Source organism: Dreissena polymorpha, chromosome 7 (assembly GCF_020536995.1).
Source record: "Dreissena polymorpha isolate Duluth1 chromosome 7, UMN_Dpol_1.0, whole genome shotgun sequence".
Taxonomy (NCBI): Eukaryota; Metazoa; Mollusca; class Bivalvia; order Myida; family Dreissenidae; genus Dreissena; species Dreissena polymorpha.
This window is the reverse complement of record NC_068361.1, coordinates 44,829,734-44,851,911: the sequence shown is the minus strand read 5'-3', so window position 1 is coordinate 44,851,911 and position 22,178 is coordinate 44,829,734. Positions and strand designations below refer to the sequence as shown.

Below are 22,178 nucleotides of genomic sequence, written 5' to 3'. Positions count from 1 at the left end.
ACACACCCACCTTCTTATGCCATGTGATGTACTCACACACCCACCTTCTTATGCCATGTAATGTACTCACACACCCACCTTTTTATGCCATGTGATGTACTCGTCCCGCAGTATGGCTCTCAGGAAGCTGGGCAGCTTGTACTGTGGCTGCACGAGGCACCGTGCTGTGGCCACCATTGCTGCCGTCAGGGGCCCTGTTACACCGGTAGAGGTCACAAACTCAGCGATGTTAGGGGTCAAGCGGAATGGCACAGGGCGGTTAGCATCTAGGTCACCTGGACACAGCACACAAGTATAGGTTATCTATGGCAGGTTGATGATGTATTAGTGCAATTTATATACCCCCAACATAACAATAACAAAGTATGAAAACACTTCTTGGACAATACCAAATCATTGACAATAAAACATGGATTGTACAACATTAGGTTTAAAATCCAAACAAATAAATGAGAAACTTAAATACAAATCTTATTATTGATTTACTATGACATATATTTTAGAATTGTATCTGATGGGATAAGACTACTATAATTTTACATGTTAAGTTAAAACCTATTTGTTCTTGCTATATTGCATTGACAACCTAAAGCTTATTGAAACAAACCATAGAGTCTGTTTCCTGGGTAGAACCAGTACTTGGTGTCTTTTAATAAATTTAATTTTAAGTTATTGACGCAGTATATGAGTGACATACCTGACTGGTCATCAATGTCAAACTTGAAGTAGGCGATGTTGAGGTACCCACAGTCCTGGTGCAGGTACAGCATGTCAGGGTCCATACGACTGAGGTGCAGTACAAACTCTGCAAACCCCATCAGTGCCAGCTGGACCGTGAACTGCAGGGAAAACATTCACATCCAGGTACAGGCCTCATTTTGGGAAAACCAGGCTTAATACATAAGCATAAAATGTATTCCCAGATTAGCCTGTGCATCCCGCACAGACTAATCAGGGACAACACTTTCTGGCTAGATTGGATGTTCACACTGTATACGAGTTCCTCAAACAACATGTCTTCAATGTATAGTAACTGCTACATTTGAAACAAATTCAAATATCCTGATACAAATACAAGCAATTGATGTATATTTAATATATTTGATGATTAAGTCAACATTGAATCTGAAATAATGAACGCTCAAGGAAAAGTGGTTTTCATGCAAGTTGGTAAAGTATCATCCCAGATTAAATGTGCAGTCTGCACAGGCTTATGTAGGACGACACTTTTCCCCGACTGGATTTTCATTTAGAAGAGACCTTTAAAGTAAATTCCATTTAAGCAGAAAGTGTTGTCCCTGAAACGCCTGTGCAGACTGCAAAGGCTAATCTGGGACAACATTTTACGCACATACATTAAGCCCCAGTTGCCAGAATAAGGCTGAAAAACATGCCATTGAGACATATTAAATATATTCAATACCAGAATAAACTTGGAGCTGATTTAATTGATATAGCTGGCAGTAGGCTGCCACACTCTCTCCTATACTCACTGTTTTCCTGTAGATCCAGTAGTCTGTGGCGTCCAGGAAGGTGTGCAGGGCCCACTCTTTGAGAAGCCCGCGTGGAACCATGTTGTTCTGAACCTCCTTCAACACGTCCCTCAACACCTGGTGGCTCGCTGCCGACCCCCGCGCCTGAACCGTCAGCAGTCGCTCATAGTAGCGGGCAATTGGGGAGTCAGGCTCAATACCTCGCTTGCAGCACCGCTGTTGAGCACATTTTATTATACCATGTAATTATAATGTCATACATTCTACACGTGGCTATAATGTCATACAGTCTACAGGTGGCTATGATGTCATTTATTCTACATGTTACTATGATGTCATACATTCTACATGTGACTATGTCATACATTCTACATGTGACTATGATGTCATATATTCTACATGTGACTATGATGTCATACATTCTACATGTGACTATGATGTCACACATTCTACATGTGACTATGATGTCACACATTCTACATGTGACTATGATGTCATACATTCTATATGTGACCATGATGTCACACATTCTACATGTGACCATGATGTCATACATTCTACACATGGCTATGATGTCACACATTCTACATGTGGCTATGATGTCACACATTCTACATGTGGCTATGATGTCACACATTCTACACCTGACTATGATGTCACACATTCTACATGTGACTATGATGTTATACATTCTACACCTGGCTATGATGTAACCATTCTACACCTGGCTATGATGTCATACATTCTACAGGTGGCTATAATGTCATACAGTCTACAGGTGGCTATGATGACATACATTATACATATGGCTATGATGTTATACATTCTACACCTGGCTATGATGTCATACATTCTACACCTGGCTATGATGGCACACATTCTACATGGGTTTAGGTTTGTTCGACAGGTCACCTTTACACCACTAGTACATGTATATAGGGACTACTTTTTTGCCTTTCTCTCCTTGTTCGTTTGTTCTTTAATTTGGATTTATACATGAATTGAAACTTTGACATTTTAAATCAATGTACCCTACATAAATAAAAGTTTTCAATCCAAGGCAACGCTTCTGTAAATTTGTTGAACTAAATACAAATCAAATCCCAACACTTCACGCGCTTGCCATTTCAAAAGACGAAATCTAAGCTTCAACTGGGGATTTAACCAAGGTCTCCTGCCTGGTAACCAGACACTCTTACCATGACGCAAAAGAGCTTATTCTACAACCGAGCTGTTGGAAAAGAGCTAATTTTAATACACTGCTAACGAAATCACTTGATTGCATCATTCAGGTCAAGGACAATGATGTCTGCATTTGAAACGAAGTCATTTTAATTAAAACAATTATGTGTGTTTTCTATAGATTATTATAATACATTGTGAATAACAGTGTTGAAATATATTACTTGAATGAAACCAGTGAGACCACAGGAGGGAAGCCCATAGTATTTTTTTTCCATATATATGCTATATACTGCTGGATCAATGGTACTATGTTAATTTTTCCTGATAAATTATTTTATTAGCTTTCAAAAACAACCAGTGTGTAGTTGATTCGTTAAAAAATTGTTCGAGTTACATGGTTTACAGTAAAGATGGTGTAGTTTTTCGGCAAATGAAGTTGCACTCCTTGTTTCTATTATAGCATATATATGAACAAAAATTAATAATACTATGGGGGTCCCTCCTGTGAGTGAGACTGCATGTTCAATTTCTTTAAAATGTCTAATATACTCATATAACCCATTGTTTTGTTGAACAATTGTCAGACGGATTAAGAAAAGTGTCAGTGAACTGTTCTTTTAATGTTTAAAGGAAATTGATGTTGAATGAAAAGGGTATATTTTATGAACAAGTCGTTCCTTTTTCAGTCAATCAAAGAATGTCTATCCACAAAGAATTGCCTGCTTTCTCCAAGTGCTTTAAAATGGAAAAGATGGATGGCGATGAACACATGTATATTTTGTGTTTGTGCAGAATGTTATCTTGTCATGGAAGCAAACAAAACTTATCAAAAGTAACAGAGTTTTTTCACAACTGTGGTGTGTATAACAAGAGCCAGTAGATGTATGTCTTACTTTATGCCAGTAAGTAAAAAGTGTCTAAAAAGATTTGTTGTTTATTGTCCAAAATTAACAATTTCTGTGGGTATAATTGCTGAATCATGCTTGACATAGGGGTACACATTTTGAAATATCAAAATGGCAGCCATTTTTGTTTTTGGTATTTTGCAGTGATGAAACTTACATCGCACAGCAAGCCTCGACATGTAAACCTTTCTTCACCTTGTCGGATACATTAAAGAACACAATGACACTAACATAGTATTCTCTATGCACTCAGGGATTCTGTGTCTACAGGCTTCTAAGGACTGATGTGAGGTCAAACACCTCAAAATAAACAATATGTGAGAGCCTTGTTCTGGGAAAACTGGGCCTAAGTGCCCACATGCATATCAATGATGACACTTTCTGCCTAAACTGGGCCTAAGTGCCCACATGCATATCAATGATGACACTTTCTGCCTAAACTGGGCCTAAGTGCCCACATGCATATCAATGATGACACTTTCTGCCTAAACTGGGCCTAAGTGCCCACATGCATATCAATGATGACACTTTCTGCCTAAACTGGGCCTAAGTGCCCACATGCATATCAATGATGACACTTTCTGCCTAAACTGGGCCTAAGTGCCCACATGCATATTAATGATGACACTTTCTGCCTAAACTGGGCCTAAGTGCCCACATGCATATCAATGATGACACTTTCTGCCTAAACTGGGCCTAAGTGCCCACATGCATATCAATGATGACACTTTCTGCCTAAACTGGGCCTAAGTGCCCACATGCATATCAATGATGACACTTTCTGCCTTAACTGGGCCTAAGTGCCCACATGCATATCAATGATGACACTTCCTGCCTAAACTGGGCCTAAGTGCCCACATGCATATCAATGATGACACTTTCTGCCTAAACTGGGCCTAAGTGCCCACATGCATATCAATGATGACACTTCCTGCCTAAACTGGGCCTAAGTGCCCACATGCATATCAATGATGACACTTTCTGCCTAAACTGGGCCTAAGTGCCCACATGCATATCAATGATGACACTTTCTGCCTAAACTGGGCCTAAGTGCCCACATGCATATCAATGATGACACTTTCTGCCTTAACTGGGCCTAAGTGCCCACATGCATATCAATGATGACACTTTCTGCCTAAACTGGGCCTAAGTGCCCACATGCATATCAATGATGACACTTTCTGCCTAAACTGGATTTTTCCTAATAAGACACTTACATAAAGTCTTCCTAAATTAGTCTGTGCGGAATGCACCAGCTAATCAGGGGCAGCACTTTAAGCACATGCATTAAGCTCTGTTTTTCTCAGAACGTGACTCAGTGCGATAAGCATTTTCTACAAGTCCCCTATATTTGAACCGCTGTTTGCCCATCTGTCTGCAATCAAACACATAGAAAAATAACAAAAAATAACTGTGATGCACATTTTCTACAAAACCCCACATATTTCCACTGCTATAATATCTGTATTTAGCCCACCTGTCTGTAGACATCAAGCAGGGACACAGAGGCTGGGTTGTCCTCTACCAGTCTCATCTGGGGAGACACGGCCACCACACGGGGCACAGTGAAGTACAGCATGCGGCGAGACGTCTCCTGGAATACATAGGCAGCGTCTCATGGGCCACACTTGACATACTTCACGTAAGGTCAACTTTGACAACAATCCTCAGTGGTTCAAATGACCCTCGAGAAAATCGTGTGTACACAAACATTTATGTTTAAATTTTCTCACATGTATCATACAAAACAAGAGCTTGTCACAGCCAAAAACAAAAGTTGCATACCAGATTAATGTTGTTGGAGTGAGAACAGAACCACCATAAATTTAATTAACCTTCAATATTTTTAGTTATGGTTGAATGCAGATTTTAATTTTCTATTATTTTTGTGATCGTTTCATCCACATTTTTTATCTGAAGAAAAAGCTGAAATGTGCATTCAAAACCCCTACAGACCTCTATCCACAAAACAAATTTTTAAAAATAAAACTCATTTTATTTATTAAATACTTACCTGCTATCCTATAGCTTACTCCCTTCCAAGGGCATTAACCCATCCGGAACTTTTTATCGATCTATATCTGATTTTGTAGCTATTTGATTTTTTTTTTTTCCTAACCTGGCCTGTATTACGGTATGGTGGCCGAATTCCCAGTGAAAGTTCCGGATGGGTTAATGCCCCTTGGAAGGGAGTAAGCTATAGGATAGCAGGTCGGTATTTATGACATTAAAACAAAGTTTTATCAACCAAGCTACAGTACTTGTACATTAATCACAGGATCCGGATTCAGCCGGATAGAAAGAAGCAAGGACAGAATAGCGCTTAACCTTCAGTCCCATAAAGTTTTATCGATAGGGGACAATTAAACATGCAATAGCATAGAATAAATCTTTAAGTGAATACAGGTAACCATCTTACTGATAACTGTAGTTTAACCCTTTCCTGCTCACAAGCAAAGTGAAAATGGCTACATGCAACCAACATGAAACAAGAACAGTGTGCCAGCAACTCACAGTCTGTTCAGGTATTATACTGTTTGCTGCTCATCAGTATATTATGGTTGGAAATAAAGCCTTTAAAACTTGAACTTATTAAGAAAAATCAATAAAATTTGATTTGATAAGGTACTACAAGCCGGTTAAATATGAGTCTCTGAGTGGAAAAGGGTTAGTAGTGTGTCCATACCTTCTGTGTGGTTTTCTATGGGACAAGTTAAACATGCGTGTCTGAGTGGTTAAGGCTTAGTAGTGTGTTAGTACCTTGTGTTTGGTTTTCTAAGGGACAGGTTAAACATGCATCTCAGAGTGTTAAAGGGTTAGTAGTTAGTACGTACCTTGTGTTCGGTTTTCTAAGGGACAGGTTAAACATGCGTCTCAGAGTGTTAAAGGGTTAGTAGTGTGTCCATACCTTCTGTTCGGTTTTCTAAGGGACAGGTCAAACATGCGTCTCAGAGTATTAAAGAGTTAGTAGTGTGTCTGTACCTTCTGTTTGGTGAGGAAGTGGTTGAGCATACGCAGCAACTGCAGGACACGCTCCTCCCTCCGCGACTCTGTTAGGCAGGCATCATTCACCACCAGGTACGGGTAGATCTGTAACATATATACATGGTTGGGAACTGGTAGATCTGTAGCATAGATACATGGTAAGGTACGGGTAGATCTGCAGCAAAGATACATGGTAAGGTATGGGAAGATCTGCAGCATAGATACATGGTTGGGTATGGGTAGATTTGTAGCATAGATACATGGTTGGGTACTGGTAGATCTGCAGCATAGATACATGGTTGGGTAGGGGTAGATCTGCAGCACAGATACATGGTTAGGTATGGGTAGATCTGCAGCACAGATACATGGTTGGGTACGGGTAGATCTGTAGCATAGATACATGGTTGGGTATGGGAAGATCTGCAGCATAGATACATGGTAAGGTACGGGTAGATCTGCAGCAAAGATACATGGTTGGGTATGGGTAGATCTGCAGCATAGATACATGGTTGGGTATGGGTAGATTTGTAGCATAGATACATGGTTGGGTATGGGTAGATCTGTAGCATAGATACATGGTTGGGTATGGGTAGATCTGTAGCACAGATACATGGTTAGGTACGGGTAGATCTGTAGCACAGATACATGGTTAGGTATGGGTAGATCTGCAGCACAGATACATGGTTAGGTACGGGTAGATCTGCAGCAAAGATACATGGTTGGGTATGGGTAGATCTGTAGCATAGATACATGGTTGGGTACGGGTAGATCTGCAGCACAGATACATGGTTAGGTATGGGAAGATCTGCAGCATAGATACATGGTTGGGTATGGGTAGATCTGCAGCACAGATACATGGTTAGGTATGGGAAGATCTGCAGCACAGATACATGGTTAGGTATGGGAAGATCTGCAGCACAGATACATGGTTAGGTATGGGTAGATCTGTAGCACAGATACATGGTTAGGTACGGGTAGATCTGTAGCATAGATACATGGTTGGGTACGGGTAGATCTGTAGCATAGATACATGGTTAGGTACGGGTAGATCTGTAGCATAGATACATGGTTGGGTATGGGTAGATCTGCAGCACAGATACATGGTTAGGTACGGGTAGATCTGCAGCAAAGATACATGGTTGGGTACGGGTAGATCTGTAGCATAGATACATGGTTGGGTACGGGTAGATCTGCAGCAAAGATACATGGTTGGGTACGGGTAGATCTGCAGCACAGATACATGGTTTGGTACGGGTAGATCTGTAGCATAGATACATGGTAGAATACTTGCTGGCAGAACAGACCCATTAGGTGGTAGTCATGTGCTACATAGACTCATTGATTGCTAGTCATGGGGTGGCATTTTTGGGGAGCAAAATTAATACATAAGAGTTTTGAAACCTATTTATTTGCGCTTGATTGCATAAATAATCCTATGGCTAGACAATATTGAGGTCATTTCTTGGGCAGAACCAGTACTTGGGATCTCTGAGGAAGATGGAAAGAAAACTCCCACAGCTGAAATTGAACCCCTGACCTTCAGCTTGCTAGGCGACACCATACAGATGCGGTGGTCGGGGAGGGCATAGACACATGGTGTAGTAGTCAAGGGCCACATACATGTAGATACATCGACACATCATTTAGAATGGAGCCTTGGATAGAGTTGCTTTTGCTTTTTTACAGTCACTGTTTATTGCAATTCAATTTTGTTGAAATGTGGGTACATCTATATTTATATTTAAACAAAATTAGCAGTTTTGGTGTAAACAAGCAAATTCGTTGAATTGATATTCCCCGCAAATATGCTTCTGGACACAAAAGTGTTATATTTGAAACTAAAAAAGCATTTTTTTATGATACAAAGGGCCATAACTCTGTTATTAACAGATCGTGTACAATGCCATTTGGCATGCATCATCCTCTTATCCATATATACACTCATACCAAGTTTCAATGAAATCCGCCTAAGCACTTCCAAGATATGGCTCCGGACACAAAAGTGATGGACAGACGCTCGGAAAGACGGACGGACGGAAAGACGGACTGACAACGCCAAAACAATATCCCTCCGCCTATGGCATAATTTATTACACAATATCCAAAGCCTTACCTTGCCATTGTGTCCCCGGATGTACAGTCTACGGGCAGCAGTGCTGTGTTTCTGTACAATCTCCACACGAGGCATGAAGCGGGCAATCCTCACATAGTAATTGATGTGCTACAATAATAGAACATGGTTGTGTGCTACAATGGAATAGAACATGGTTGTGTGCTACAATGGAATAGAACATGGTTGTGTGCTACAATGGAATAGAACATGGTTGTGTGCTAAAATGGAATATAACATGGTTGTGTGCTACAATGGAATAGAACTTGGTTGTGTGCTACAATTTAATAGAACTCGGTTGTGTGCTACAATGGAATAGAACATGGTTGTGTGCTACAATAGAACGTGGTTGTGTGCTACAATGGAATAGAACTCCGTTGTGTGCTACAATGGAATAGAACATGGTTGTGTGCTACAATGGAATAGAACATGGTTGTGTGCTACAATGGAATAGAACTCGGTTGTGTGCTACAATAATATAACATGGTTGTGTGCTACAATGGAATAGAACATGGTTGTGTGCTACAATGGAATAGAACGTGGTTGTGTGCTGAAATGGAATATAACATGGTTGTGTGCTACAATGGAATAGAACATGGTTGTGTGCTACAATGGAATAGAACACGGTTGTGTGCTAAAATGGAATATAACATGGTTGTGTGCTACAATGGAATAGAACATGGTTGTGTGCTACAATGGAATAGAACATGGTTGTGTGCTACAATGGAATAGAACATGGTTGTGTGCTACAATGGAATAGAACGTGGTTGTGTGCTGAAATTGAAAAGCTTGATTTAGTGCTTGAGTGGAATAGAAAGAGAACACTAGGTAAACGTTGAATACAGCAAGGCTTAGAAAACCTTCAACAAAAGCCTTAGCACATTTTTGCGTCAAGGAGATATAAGTATCTGTCTTCAGCACTTTTCTGGTATAATTGAGTTTATCTCGTCATTTTCACAATTGTCTGTCTATATGTCGAAACGAAAACTACACTTGCATCAAATGATGTCATGTAAATAAACAAAATGAAGTCAATATAATACATGTTCCATGACTATTTCAACTTTGATAAGATGGTATTATATTTCCTTAATGCTGGTATAACATGGACTAGCGCATGGTTGTGATATAGAATGGAATATGATGGGTTTGTTTGATAAAACATGGTTGTGTAATGTAACCTAACATAACATGGTTATGTGATAGAATGTAATAAAGCATGGTTTTATCATAAATAAATTGCAGATTAACCATTTTTTTATTTAAATATTGATTGGATACAGCTTTATTTTATGCTTTCCGGTGGTTTATAGAGAAATATCAGTGAATTAAAACTAACAAGGGCTGTTTGTAAAACATGCATGCCCCCCCATATGGGCTGTCCGTTGTAGTGGCAGCCATTGTGTGAATACTTTTTTGTCACTGTGACCTTGACCTTTGACCTTGTGACCTGAAAATCAATAGGGGTCATCTGCGAGTCACGATCAATGTACCTATGAAGTGTCATGATCCTAAGCAAAAGCGTTCTTGAGTTATCATCCGAAAATCATTTTACTATTTCGGGTCACCGTGACCTTGACCTTTGACCTTGTGACCTCAAAATCAATAGGGGTCATCTGCGAGTAATGATCAATCTACCTATGAAGTTTCATGATCCTAGGTGTATGCGTTCTTGAGTTATCATCCGAAAACAATTTTACTATTTCGGGTCACCGTGACCTTGACCTTTGACCTAGTGACCTCAAAATCAATAGGGGTCATCTGCTAGTCATGATCAATCAACTCATGAAGTTTCATGATCCTAGGCGTATGCGTTTTTGAGTTATCATCCGGAAAACATTTTACTATTTCGGGTCACCGTGACCTTGACCTTTGACCTAGTGACCTCAAAATCATTAGGGGTCATCTGCGAGTCATGATCAATCTACTCATGAAATTTCATGATCCTAGGCGTATGCGTTCTTCAGTTATCATCCGGAAACCATTTTACTATTTCGGGTCACTGTGACCTTGAACTTTGACCTAGTGACCCCAAAATGAATAGGGGTCATCTGCGAGTCATGATCAATATACCTATGAAGTTTCATGATCCTAGGCCCAAGCGTTCTTGAGTTATCATCTGACAACCACCTGGTGGACGGACCGACAGACAGACCGACATGAGCAAAGCAATATACCCCCTCTTCTTCGAAGAGGGGCATAATAATTCACTGTTTCAAACAGTGAAAATTATCAATAATTAGGTGGAATATCGATTTTCATTCACTTGTGATCATAGAACAAATATTTTTTCAATTGTTTCTATGATCACTCGTGAATTAAAAACGATATTCCACCAAGTCCAACAAATATCCTCTATGTCACTTACAGACGAATGACCTCGTATTGTTAATTGTATTGTTAATTTATATGATGTCAACAATTTTTATCATGTATGGTCTGCAATATTCTGCCTTTTACTTTTGTTTGTTTTCAAACTAATTACCGAAATTTTGTAGAAAATGATCCTATTTAGAAAATACCAGTACAGGTAAGTGTCATATAAAGATAACACTTGTGGTTCAGGTTTGGTAAGTCTAGCTAAATAAACTTATCTGTATGAAAAACTAACCTAGTATTCTATGTATGTGCTATAATGGAATAGAACTTGGTTATGTTATAGAATGGAATACAACGTGGGTGTGTGTAAGAATGGAAAATAATCTGCATGTGTGATAGAATGGAATAGAATGTGGTTATGTGATGAGTAGAATATAATGTGGATGGATTCTACCATTTTTTTGTGATGTAAAGGCCTAAAACATTATTTTGTGGTAAAACAGGAAGGAATGTGATGGTACTATATGATGATGCCCGAGAATGTTGCAGAATGGTTTCAAACAATAATGTTTTAAAACAGAAGAGAAAGTTTGTGGCGTGCATTTTGATTGCTGAGTATCTTGTGTAGAAGAAGTCATGTGTATATAGATAGCTGTGTACCTTGGGTAGCAGGAACTCGCCGGGCAGCTCTACCTCGGCCGTGCTCTGGGAGAAGTTGGACAGGAACCGACACTTCTCCTCTATCAGGAACGACCTTAACAGAGCACCCAAATATTCATTGTCTGGGTCCAGTCACTCAAAAACTTTAACAGCCAGTTATGGTAACCGTTATTAATTTTAAATTTTAAAAGCATAATGACATTAGCATACACATTTGTTTACAATTGAGGCTTATAAGGCTTTCAGCTGAACTGGTTGTTAAAGTTTAAGGCAACCAGGACCATTAGGACATGTATACAAATCTGGACAGCATAACAACAGACACCAGCGTATAAACATGTACGCACAGAGTCTGCATGAAATGTGTACTCAATCATATCATAGGCACATGATAATACAATTCTGTGAACAAGTTAACCCTTTCCCACTCAATAGCAAAGTGAAAATGGCTATGTGCAAACATCATAAAACCAGAACAGCCTGCGAGTAACTCACAGTCTGTTCAGGTTTTATGCTGTTTGCTGCTCACCAGTATTTAAGGGTTGGACATGAAGCCTTTCAAACTTTAATCCAGTAAGAAAGGTGTTAAATTAAATGTAACTTTCTAAGGGACTACAAATCCGTCAAAATACATATCTAAGTGGTACAGGGTTATAGATGTATCCAACATATAACTATGCCATAATATCAGAATTCCAAATGTATTTCATGTTCAGTCATGCTTACTTGGGCAGGAGTTTTGTCTTGGCCTCCAGTATCTTGATCCACTTCTTGAGTTTGTTGATCAAGTTGTGCAGCTTCATGGAGCCTGGCACACTGCAGACACAGAGAAGGGCTTCATCATACCGTCCATTATATATCGTCAATTAAGCACTATACGTCTGAGCCTTGCTCTGGGAAAATGGGGCTTAATGCATGTCAATCAAGTGTGGTCCAAGATTCGCTGTGTGCACAGGGACAAAGATACACTTTCCGCCTCAACTAAATTTTCACTAAAAAGGGACTTCCTTGTATAGAAAATACCATAAAACAGACAGTGTTGTCCTTGAATAGCCCATGTGAACTGCACAGGCTAACCAGGGACAACACTTTACGCATAAACATTAAACCCTGTTTTCAGAGAGTCCTCCAAGAGGCTTAACTCTATGCTGATAGCTTATTGCCAAATGTATCACATAAGTCTGTTGGATACTTTAATGTTCACAAGTACAGTATAGTGCCTCACTTGAAGTCAAAGTCCGTGGTGAACTGGCTCTTCATCTTCTGGAAGATGGGGTCCTGGGCAGTAGCCTGCGCGCGCCTGGCCAGTGACTCAGAGGCTGCGCTGGAGAACGTTGTCACAACGTTGGAGACATTCTCTATGCCCACACCAAACGTGCTAACCAGCTTCTTGACAAAGTTCAGCGTGTGAGGTGTGATGGTAGCATCAGCAACTAAAAGTGGGCGAACATGGTAAACATCAACAACATACAATCCAAAAATGTGTTTTCCTACTCCTTATTTCCCTTTGTATTACATGTCAAGTTTCTAACTAATTACTTTGTTAAGTAAAATTGACAAAGTTCAGCATGTGGGGCGTGATGGTGGCATCAGCAACTGCAGTGTGCAACAACCAGCAAACATCAACATTAAATAAGGAGATAAACTACCTAATCTTATTTAAACTACACCATACATATGCTACAATTGCCTCTAGTAGCTTGTTTTCCTACCTAGTATTGTCCTTTTGTATGCCATGTCAAGATTTTTAACACTTTACCCCTTAGATAGGTATTTTTATGTATTTGTAGTCCTAAGAAAGTTAAATTGAATTTAAGACCTTTCTTACTACATTCAAGTTTTAAAGACTTTATTTCCAACCCTAAGATACTGGTGAGCAGCAAACAGTATAAAACCTGAACAGACTGCGCATTACTCGCAGGCTGTTCTGGTTTCAATGCTGTTTGCACATAGCCATTTTCACTTTGCTTCTTTGTGGGAAAGGGTTTAATAAATACTTAGAACTCAACTTCCAGATTCAAACCTGACATTTACTGAATAATTATTTTACCTCTACATTAGTTCAGGGTCCAGTGAAATCAAAGACCTTATTAAAAGATTCAGTTACAACTGCATTTTGTAGCTTACAATATTCACTTATATGACAATATGTTCCTACCATACCAAGATAATGATGAAAACACTACATGTAGTTGAACTAAGTATTCCTAAATGATTTTGCAAATAATTGCTTTTTCCGAAATGAATCATTGTAGGAAAATGGATCCTAATGCATGTGTAAACTGTCATCCCAGATTAGCCTATGCAGTTGGCACAGGCTAGTCAGGGAACACTAGCCCGCTAGACTGGATTCTTTGCTAAGAAGAGACTTCTTTAAACACAAAAGACCATTAAAGCGGAAAGTGTCGTCCCTGATTAGCCTGTGTGTAATTCAAAGGCTGATCTGGGAAGACAATAAACACACATGCATTTAAGCCCCATTTTCCAAGAGAGAGGCTACTTAATCGCACCAATTTTCTAATAAGAATGGCTGCAGGTATCCACTCACCGTTGGCCCTGTTCTCGAAGGCCACAGCGTAGCACTTGGCAAGGCCCTGTCTGAGCTGTCTCAGCACCTCCTCATACCAGTTCTCTCTGAACCAGACCATCTGGTCCACAATGCCCTCCAGGCTGGATAGGATGGTCGGGTGCAGCTCGCGCTGGATGTGCATGATACGGCTGCACCGCCACATCGGCGCTGGTGCACGGATGGGACCCGCCTCCGACTGGCCCGATGAGCGACCCCCTACTGCAGCAGTGTTACTGCTGCCTGGAGTGGAGGCTGACGTGGTTGGTGGAACTGTCCCCCCATTCAGATCTAGTGGTAGGCATAGAAATAGAGATTTTCACTCAATGATTCATAAATAATTTTCTGTTTGCTATTCCTGGTGCATGTTTAAGAAATAATGATTCAGTAGCATACACTGTTAATATTGACAATATAAGAGTTTGGCACATTAGAGACACATGAAAATATATATGAAATGCTATCATGTATCAAACCTGTTGCAATGTTAGAAGTTGCACGGACATTAAAAGTTGCAAGGTTTGTCCTACATGTCCAACCAAAAGCTAAATGTTCCCAAACCATCTGACACTAAATGTCAACACAAATACTTACCCTATGGTGTGATGGTTGGCTCCGGGGTGGTGAATGACTTACCAGATGGTGTGATGGTTGGCTCCGAGTTGGTGGGATACTTACCAGATGGTGTGATGGTTGGCTCCGGGGTAGTGGGATATTTACGGGATGGTGTAATGGTTGGCTCCTGGTAGGTGGGATACTTACCGGATGGTGTGATAATTACCTCCGGGGTGGTCGGATACTTACCGGATATTGTGATGGTTGGCTCCGGGGTGGTGGGTGTACTAACCAGATGGTGTGAAGATTGGCTCCAGCGTGGTGGGTGTACTTACCAGATGGTGTGATGGTTAGCTCTGGGGAGGCGGGATACTTACCGGATGGTGTGATGGTTGGCTCCGGGGTGGTGGGTGTGGTGAGGCCAGGGTTGGCCTGGGACAGCATGAGACTGGAGGCGCTGGTAGCAGTGGAGACCTGAGGACTCTTGCTCTGGGGTGCTGTGGCCTCCCCAGTCTTGTCTGCAGCACATGTACAACATGCAGTAAGCATGTATCATACAGGAGCACTGGGACATGTATTGAATGAATGTTCCCTTTACAAATATTTTCAATTGCACTTAATACCGGTATATCTTCTCAAAGTTATTTGTGAGAGCATAAACCTCCTAAGCTACTGAAGGCAGTATTATATACATTTCTGATTGTGCAAGTCTAAAAAGAAGAAATAAGGTTGAACAATTCAGTAATTATTTGAGCCGCTTTCTTGGAACACTGGGCTTACTGCATGGGCTTATCAGGGACAACACTTTACCGTTTTATTGAGTCTTTTCTTTAATGCAAAATCCAGTTGAAGCAGAAAGTGTTGTCCCTGATTAGCCTGTGTACACTGCATTCTCCAGAATGCGGCTCATTTATTTACTTATATCTCCTCAGCTACTTGTGTATATAAATGAAGTAGTTACCGGACGTACATCTCTCTCGCTGCTCTATCTTCAGGGTGAGGTAGAGAGTGCGGATGGGGAAGTAGACAGCCTGGGGGAACATGCGACCCACCTGGCCCAGGAGGTTCATGATGAGACGACCCTCGTTACGTACCAGGCAGGTCAACAGCTGAGGGATCCTACAATACACAAAGAGTTTAATGGACACATCATATTTGGCGGCCCACCTGGCCCAGGAGGTTTATGATGAGTCGACCCTCGTTACGTACCAGGCACGTCAACAACTGGGGGATCCTACAGTACGTCAACAGCTGAGGGATCCTACAATACACACAGGGTTCAATGGACTCATCATAACTGGGAGACATGGGCACATCCTAGCCCAGGAGGTCAATGATGAGTTGACCCTCGTTACATACCAGGCAGGTCAACAGCTGAGGGATCCTACAATACACACAGGGTTAAATGAACTCATCATAACTGGGGGACATGGGCCCGACCTAGCCCAGGAGGTCAATGATGAGTCAACCCTCGTTACATACCAGGCAGGTCAACAGCTGAGGGATCCTACAATACACACAGGGTTAAATGGACTCATCATAACTGGGGGACATGGGCCCGACCTAGCCCAGGAGGTCAATGATGAGTCGACCCTCGTTACGTACCAGGCAGGTCAACAGCTGAGGGATCCTACAGTACACACAAGGTTAAAAGGACTCATAACTGGGAGACATGGGCCCCACCTAGCCCAGGAGGTTCATGATGAGTGGACCCTTGTAACGTACCAGGCTGGTCAACAGCTGAGGCATCCTACAATACACATGGGGTTAAATGGACTCATAACTGGGGGACATGGGCCCGACCTAGCCAAGGAGGTTCATGATGAGTGGACCCTCGTTACGTACCAGGCAGGTCAACAGCTGAGGGATCCTACAATACACATGGGGTTAAATGGACTCATAACTGGGGGACATGGGCCCGACCTAGCCCAGGAGGTTCATGATGAGTGGACCCTCGTTACGTACCAGGCAGGTCAACAGCTGAGGGATCCTACAATACACATGGGGTTAAATGGACTCATAACTGGGAGACATGAGCCCCACCTAGCCCAGGAGGTTCATGATGAGTGGACCCTTGTAACGTACCAGGCAGGTCAACAGCTGAGGCATCCTACAATACACATGGGGTTAAATGGACTCATAACTGGGGGACATGGGCCCGACCTAGCCCAGGAGAATCATGATGAGTGGACCCTCGTTACGTACCAGGCAGGTCAACAGCTGAGGGATCCTACAATACACATGGGGTTAAATGGACTCATAACTGGGAGACATGAGCCCCACCTAGCCCAGGAGGTTCATGATGAGTGGACCCTTGTAACGTACCAGGCAGGTCAACAGCTGAGGCATCCTACAATACACATGGGGTTAAATTGACTCATAACTGGGGGACATGGGCCCGACCTAGCCCAGGAGGTTCATGATGAGTGGACCCTCGTTACGTACCAGGCAGGTCAACAGCTGAGGCATCCTACCAGCAAATATAACACACATGCTTCAACCCTTTACCACTCAGAAAAGCATTTTGATGTGATTGTAGTCTCTAAGAAAATTAAATTATACTTAAGACCTTTCTTCCTAGATGCAAGTGTTAAACTTTTAAAGACTTCATTTCTAATACTAAGATAATGATGAGCTTCCAACAGCACTTAACCTGAGCAGACTGCGATTTTCTCACAGACACAGAATCTTGAGGAAAAGTTGACTACTCAGAGCTTAGTTTTTGTCAAATTTCTGAAATTTGGGACCCCAATACCAATCTTAAATAGTGTAAAGTATTCTCAAATGGCTGCCAAAAATTCACATTTTAAGGTTTCCCAATTTATTTATTTTTAAATGAATGGTCAACATTAAGTTTCATCAGGCTACCCAGCTGTATGATCTAGTAAATATAAAAATATCAAAAACGCTTATTTTCAATTTCAAGTAGTTGCCAACAAAACAACAACAACATCAACATAACAATTTATGTCAACATGATGTGATTTTTCCTGATCCAAAGGCCAATTCCCAAAATGTTTAAAAACAATGGACAACATTAAGCTATCCTTTAGGGGCATAATAATCCACCAAAATATTTATCTTGTTACAAGCACAAACCAGTGACCTCCCAGTTTCTCAGAGAACATTTCCTCTACGCAAAGGTGACCCCTTCAACAGTGTTACAGATACACATTTATACTTTATACTATATGTATTACAAAGCACACATTTAAACATCAATACAGAACAAAAGCTCAAATGTAGCTATATTACCATGGTAACCATTGGAGTGGAGGCACCCCGACGCAGTACTTGTCTACAGCCTCCGCCAGCTTGGACGTCTCATCATCATACGTGAGCAGCCAGAGCACCTTGGCCAGGTACTTGCGGGACTTGCTCTCGTTCTGGTGGCGGCATGCGTGCAGGAAACACGTGATGGCCGACACGCCCACGTGCATCTGCCTGCAATACACAGTAGGGGAGTATGAAGTGGAGTTACACAACACACTTACTGTCATTTCAAAACTGCTTCACGTCTGACCTGATCGCATGTTCCCACTGCTTGTATCTCTTAGCTCAAATGAATTTAATCCTTAATCCCTAATAGTCAAGGCAGACATTCCATGAATACCCAACATCATTTGTTTTCTACTTTTCAGTGAAAAACATTTTTCAGTAATTGTGAATGTGAGGTTTTAAACAACAATTTCTGTGCGACATGTTTCAATTCATTGTGGATTTTTGGATTGGAAATCTTAAACTTGACATTACTTGGCTCATTTTGATCATGGACCATAAAACAAGGCTGGTCTCTCCGCTGGTGACCTACTTGTCTTAATTTAAACCTTCTTATTTTAGCTAGATCTGATCAGAAGCCTTATACGCTTATTGTGAAACCTTCTCAAGTCTGACTCCAGGGTAGAACCAGTTCCTTTTGAGACTCACTTGTCCTTGGTGAAGACAGTCTCCAGGTAGTCTCCCCACAGGGCCCAGGCCTTCACCAGGGTGTCATGCATCTGAACGGCAGCCGAGAAGGACTTGTTCGCGTCCTCCGAGCGCCCGGTCTGCGCCAGAAACATCCCCTTGAGCGCGTAGAACTCGGCCGTCATCTCCTTCGTGAAGTACTTCAGGTTGGTTGACTCTATCACCTCGAGACCCTGCAGCATGGGCAACATGATTTATACATGGTATACATGTTGGGCTCTAAATCATTACCACTTAGATACGCACATTGACGCCTTTGTATTTCCAACACTTTGATACTGATGAGCAGCAAACTGCACAAAACCTGAACAGCATGCAAGTTGCTCGCAGGCTGTTCTGGTTTTATGCTGGTTGCATACAGCCATTTTCAATTTGCTTCTGAGTGGGAAAGGATTTAAACGGAAATGTGGGGCTTTTACAATGGACAAAGTCAGAGCAGATGTAATAGGATTGTTAATTTTGGGACTTTTTTCATAAACCATCTATAACAAACTCTTTAAATGATGTCATTCCTGAAGCCTGTGCCTGGTTACTGAACTAAACAGGCATTTTACATTAAACATATTTTATAATTTTCAAATTCTGTAAAGGAAACTATATGACTTCACATCCACGAGATGTTTGTTAAATGTTCAAATGGCAAATCCCTCAATTTTGTAAATTTAATAGAAAAAATCAAATGTCCCTGCGACCTTGACCATTAATCTCAAAATGAATAGGGGTCTTCATTTTCTCAACACTTACCAGCATTTACATGATTGTTTTCATATTACCAGATTCAATGACCTTAATATTTGACCTGTTGACCTTAGCTGACCTTAGGTGATCTATTTAAGTGTGTACCTCATTGAGCTCAGGTTTTCCCACGGCTCCAGCCATCTGCAGGTAACACTTCACCTGCTGACGTATCTTCTGGAAGCAGTCAACAATCGGCACACTGGGGATTGTGTGGATCCTGAAAACACGCACACGGCTGTGACAGTCATAGGGGAAAAATGGGGCATAATGCTTGTGCATTCAGTGTTTTAATTTAATACACAGAACACTGAGATACAGGTTTAGCTACAAAATGTCCACATGTACAAAGACATAAATATCCATGTCCACATGTACAAAGACATAAATATCCATGTCCACATGTACAAAGACATAAATATCCATGTCCACATGTACAAAGACATAAATATCCATGTCCACATGTACAAAGACATAAATATCCATGTCCACATGTACAAAGACATAAATATCCATGTCCACATGTACAAAGACATAAATATCCATGTCCAAATTTGTGTATGTTAAAGTGCAAAAATCTCAGCAAACAATATTGCGGCATATACAAAAACAATTATGCACTTCTGCATAGTATAAACAACACATCCATAAAGTTTACACAGAAATGATAAAGACGAATTTATAAAAGAAAGATCACATATCCAATGCTGTAACTTTGCACAATTTGTCTAGGTTCAATAGCACATACCTCTACAAAGAATATCCCAACATACATGAAAATGACATTTAGCATTTACATAGTATACACGATATATCTTTAACGTTTCATATTGAAGAGCCAGAAAACTGAGAGACAAGTTTGCCAAACAAAGTACACATGTGCTGCGTGAGCAACCTACATTTGCAGCTTGACAGACCAACCAACAGAGAGACAGGGTGATTCCAGAATACCGCCATAAAATTTGTTTGCAGGGGTATACAATGAAATACTTTTAACTTTTATTGCCCATTTATAAGTACACAGCTGGGTCTATACAATTCACACTGAAGGTAACCATGCCAACGAGACTTACCTGCTGAGAGAGTCCAGACAGACACCAGACAGGCTGTGCTTCCTGGCTATCTTGCCAAAGTGGATGATAGCCTGCGCGGAGGCGTGCACACCCAGCATGGAGTGGTTCTGAGACTGCTGCTGCAGTGAACGAATGACAGGACATGTGCTATAGCACAGCAACACTCAACACATTGTAACATGGAGTGGTTCTGAGACTGCTGCTGCAGTGAACGAATGACAGGACATGTGTTATAGCACAGCAACACTCAACACATTGTAACATTGAAACCTCAATCTGGGAAAACCCGGCTTAATGCACGTGCTGTAACTATTGTTGCATATTAGGCTTTGCAGTCTGCACAGGCTAATAAGGGACAACACTTTCACGTATAAGCTGTATTTTCTTGGAACGAAAAATTCCATAAAAGCGGAATTTGTTGTCACTGATAAGAAAATGCAGACTGCACAGGCTAATCTGGGGCGACACTATACACACATGCATTAAGCCCAGTTATCCCATACAGGTCAGCTCATATACAGTGTTAGGGCAACACTATACACACATGCATTAAGCCCAGTTATCCCATACAGGTCAGCTCATATACAGTGTTAGGGCAACACTATACACACATGCATTAAGCCAAGTTATCCCATACAGGTCAGCTCATATACAGTGTTAGGGCAACACTATACACACATGCATTAAGCCAAGTTATCCCATATAGGTCAGCTCATATACAGTGTTAGGGCAACACTATACACACATGCATTAAGCCAAGTTATCCCATACAGGTCAGCTCATATACAGTGTTAGGGCAACACTATACACACATGCATTAAGCCAAGTTATCCCATATAGGTCAGCTCATATACAGTGTTAGGGCAACACTATACACACATGCATTAAGCCCAGTTATCCCATATAGGTCAGCTCATATACAGTGTTAGGGCAACACTATACACACATGCATTAAGCCCAGTTATCCCATATAGGTCAGCTCATATACAGTGTTAAGGCAACACTATCCACACATGCATTAAGCCCAGTTATCCCATATAGGTCAGCTCATATACAGTGTTAAGGCAACACTATACACACATGCATTAAGCCCAGTTATCCCATACAGGTCAGCTCATATACAGTGTTAGGGCAACACTATACACACATGCATTAAGCCCAGTTATCCCATATAGGTCAGCTCATATACAGTGTTAGGGCAACACTATACACACATGCATTAAGCCCAGTTATCCCATATAGGTCAGCTCATATACAGTGTTAGGGCAACACTATACACACATGCATTAAGCCCAGTTATCCCATATAGGTCAGCTCATATACAGTGTTAGGGCAACACTATACACACATGCATTAAGCCCAGTTATCCCATATAGGTCAGCTCATATACAGTGTTAGGGCAACACTATACACACATGCATTAAGCCCAGTTATCCCATATAGGTCAGCTCATATACAGTGTTAGGGCAACACTATACACACATGCATTAAGCCCAGTTATCCCATATAGGTCAGCTCATATACAGTGTTAGGGCAACACTATACACACATGCATTAAGCCCAGTTATCCCATATAGGTCAGCTCATATACAGTGTTAGGGCAACACTATACACACATGCATTAAG

The 22,178-nt window shown here is 41.2% G+C and overlaps 1 protein-coding gene across 50 annotated transcripts in view; it reads right to left on the bottom strand.

Annotated features, from left to right (window-relative positions):
• The window catches only part of LOC127840099 (transformation/transcription domain-associated protein-like), a 136,523-nt gene that overhangs the window by 5,056 nt on the left and 109,289 nt on the right, over nt 1-22,178 (bottom strand). For 46 of the 50 annotated variants that reach the window (XR_008030402.1, XR_008030405.1, XR_008030403.1 and 43 more), the window contains 16 exons: nt 20,553-20,671; nt 19,588-19,699; nt 18,706-18,917; nt 18,034-18,222; nt 15,740-15,897; nt 15,156-15,296; nt 14,206-14,514; nt 12,883-13,090; nt 12,384-12,473; nt 11,658-11,751; nt 8,682-8,789; nt 6,566-6,673; nt 5,061-5,177; nt 1,494-1,709; nt 698-839; nt 79-275 (listed from right to left, as the gene is read on the bottom strand). Coding sequence is in view for 43 of the 50 variants with exons in the window: in XM_052368495.1 (XP_052224455.1) it covers nt 79-275; nt 698-839; nt 1,494-1,709; nt 5,061-5,177; nt 6,566-6,673; nt 8,682-8,789; nt 11,658-11,751; nt 12,384-12,473; nt 12,883-13,090; nt 14,206-14,514; nt 15,156-15,296; nt 15,740-15,897; nt 18,034-18,222; nt 18,706-18,917; nt 19,588-19,699; nt 20,553-20,671 (2,520 nt within the window). In the remaining 7 variants the exon portion in view is untranslated. Of the gene's footprint in view, nt 1-78; nt 276-697; nt 840-1,493; nt 1,710-5,060; nt 5,178-6,565; nt 6,674-8,681; nt 8,790-11,657; nt 11,752-12,383; nt 12,474-12,882; nt 13,091-14,205; nt 14,515-15,155; nt 15,297-15,739; nt 15,898-16,227; nt 16,286-16,305; nt 16,409-16,443; nt 16,649-18,033; nt 18,223-18,705; nt 18,918-19,587; nt 19,700-20,552; nt 20,672-22,178 lie in introns of those variants that run through there. The other 4 variants (XM_052368498.1, XM_052368539.1, XM_052368537.1 and 1 more) reach the window with 4 other exon arrangements.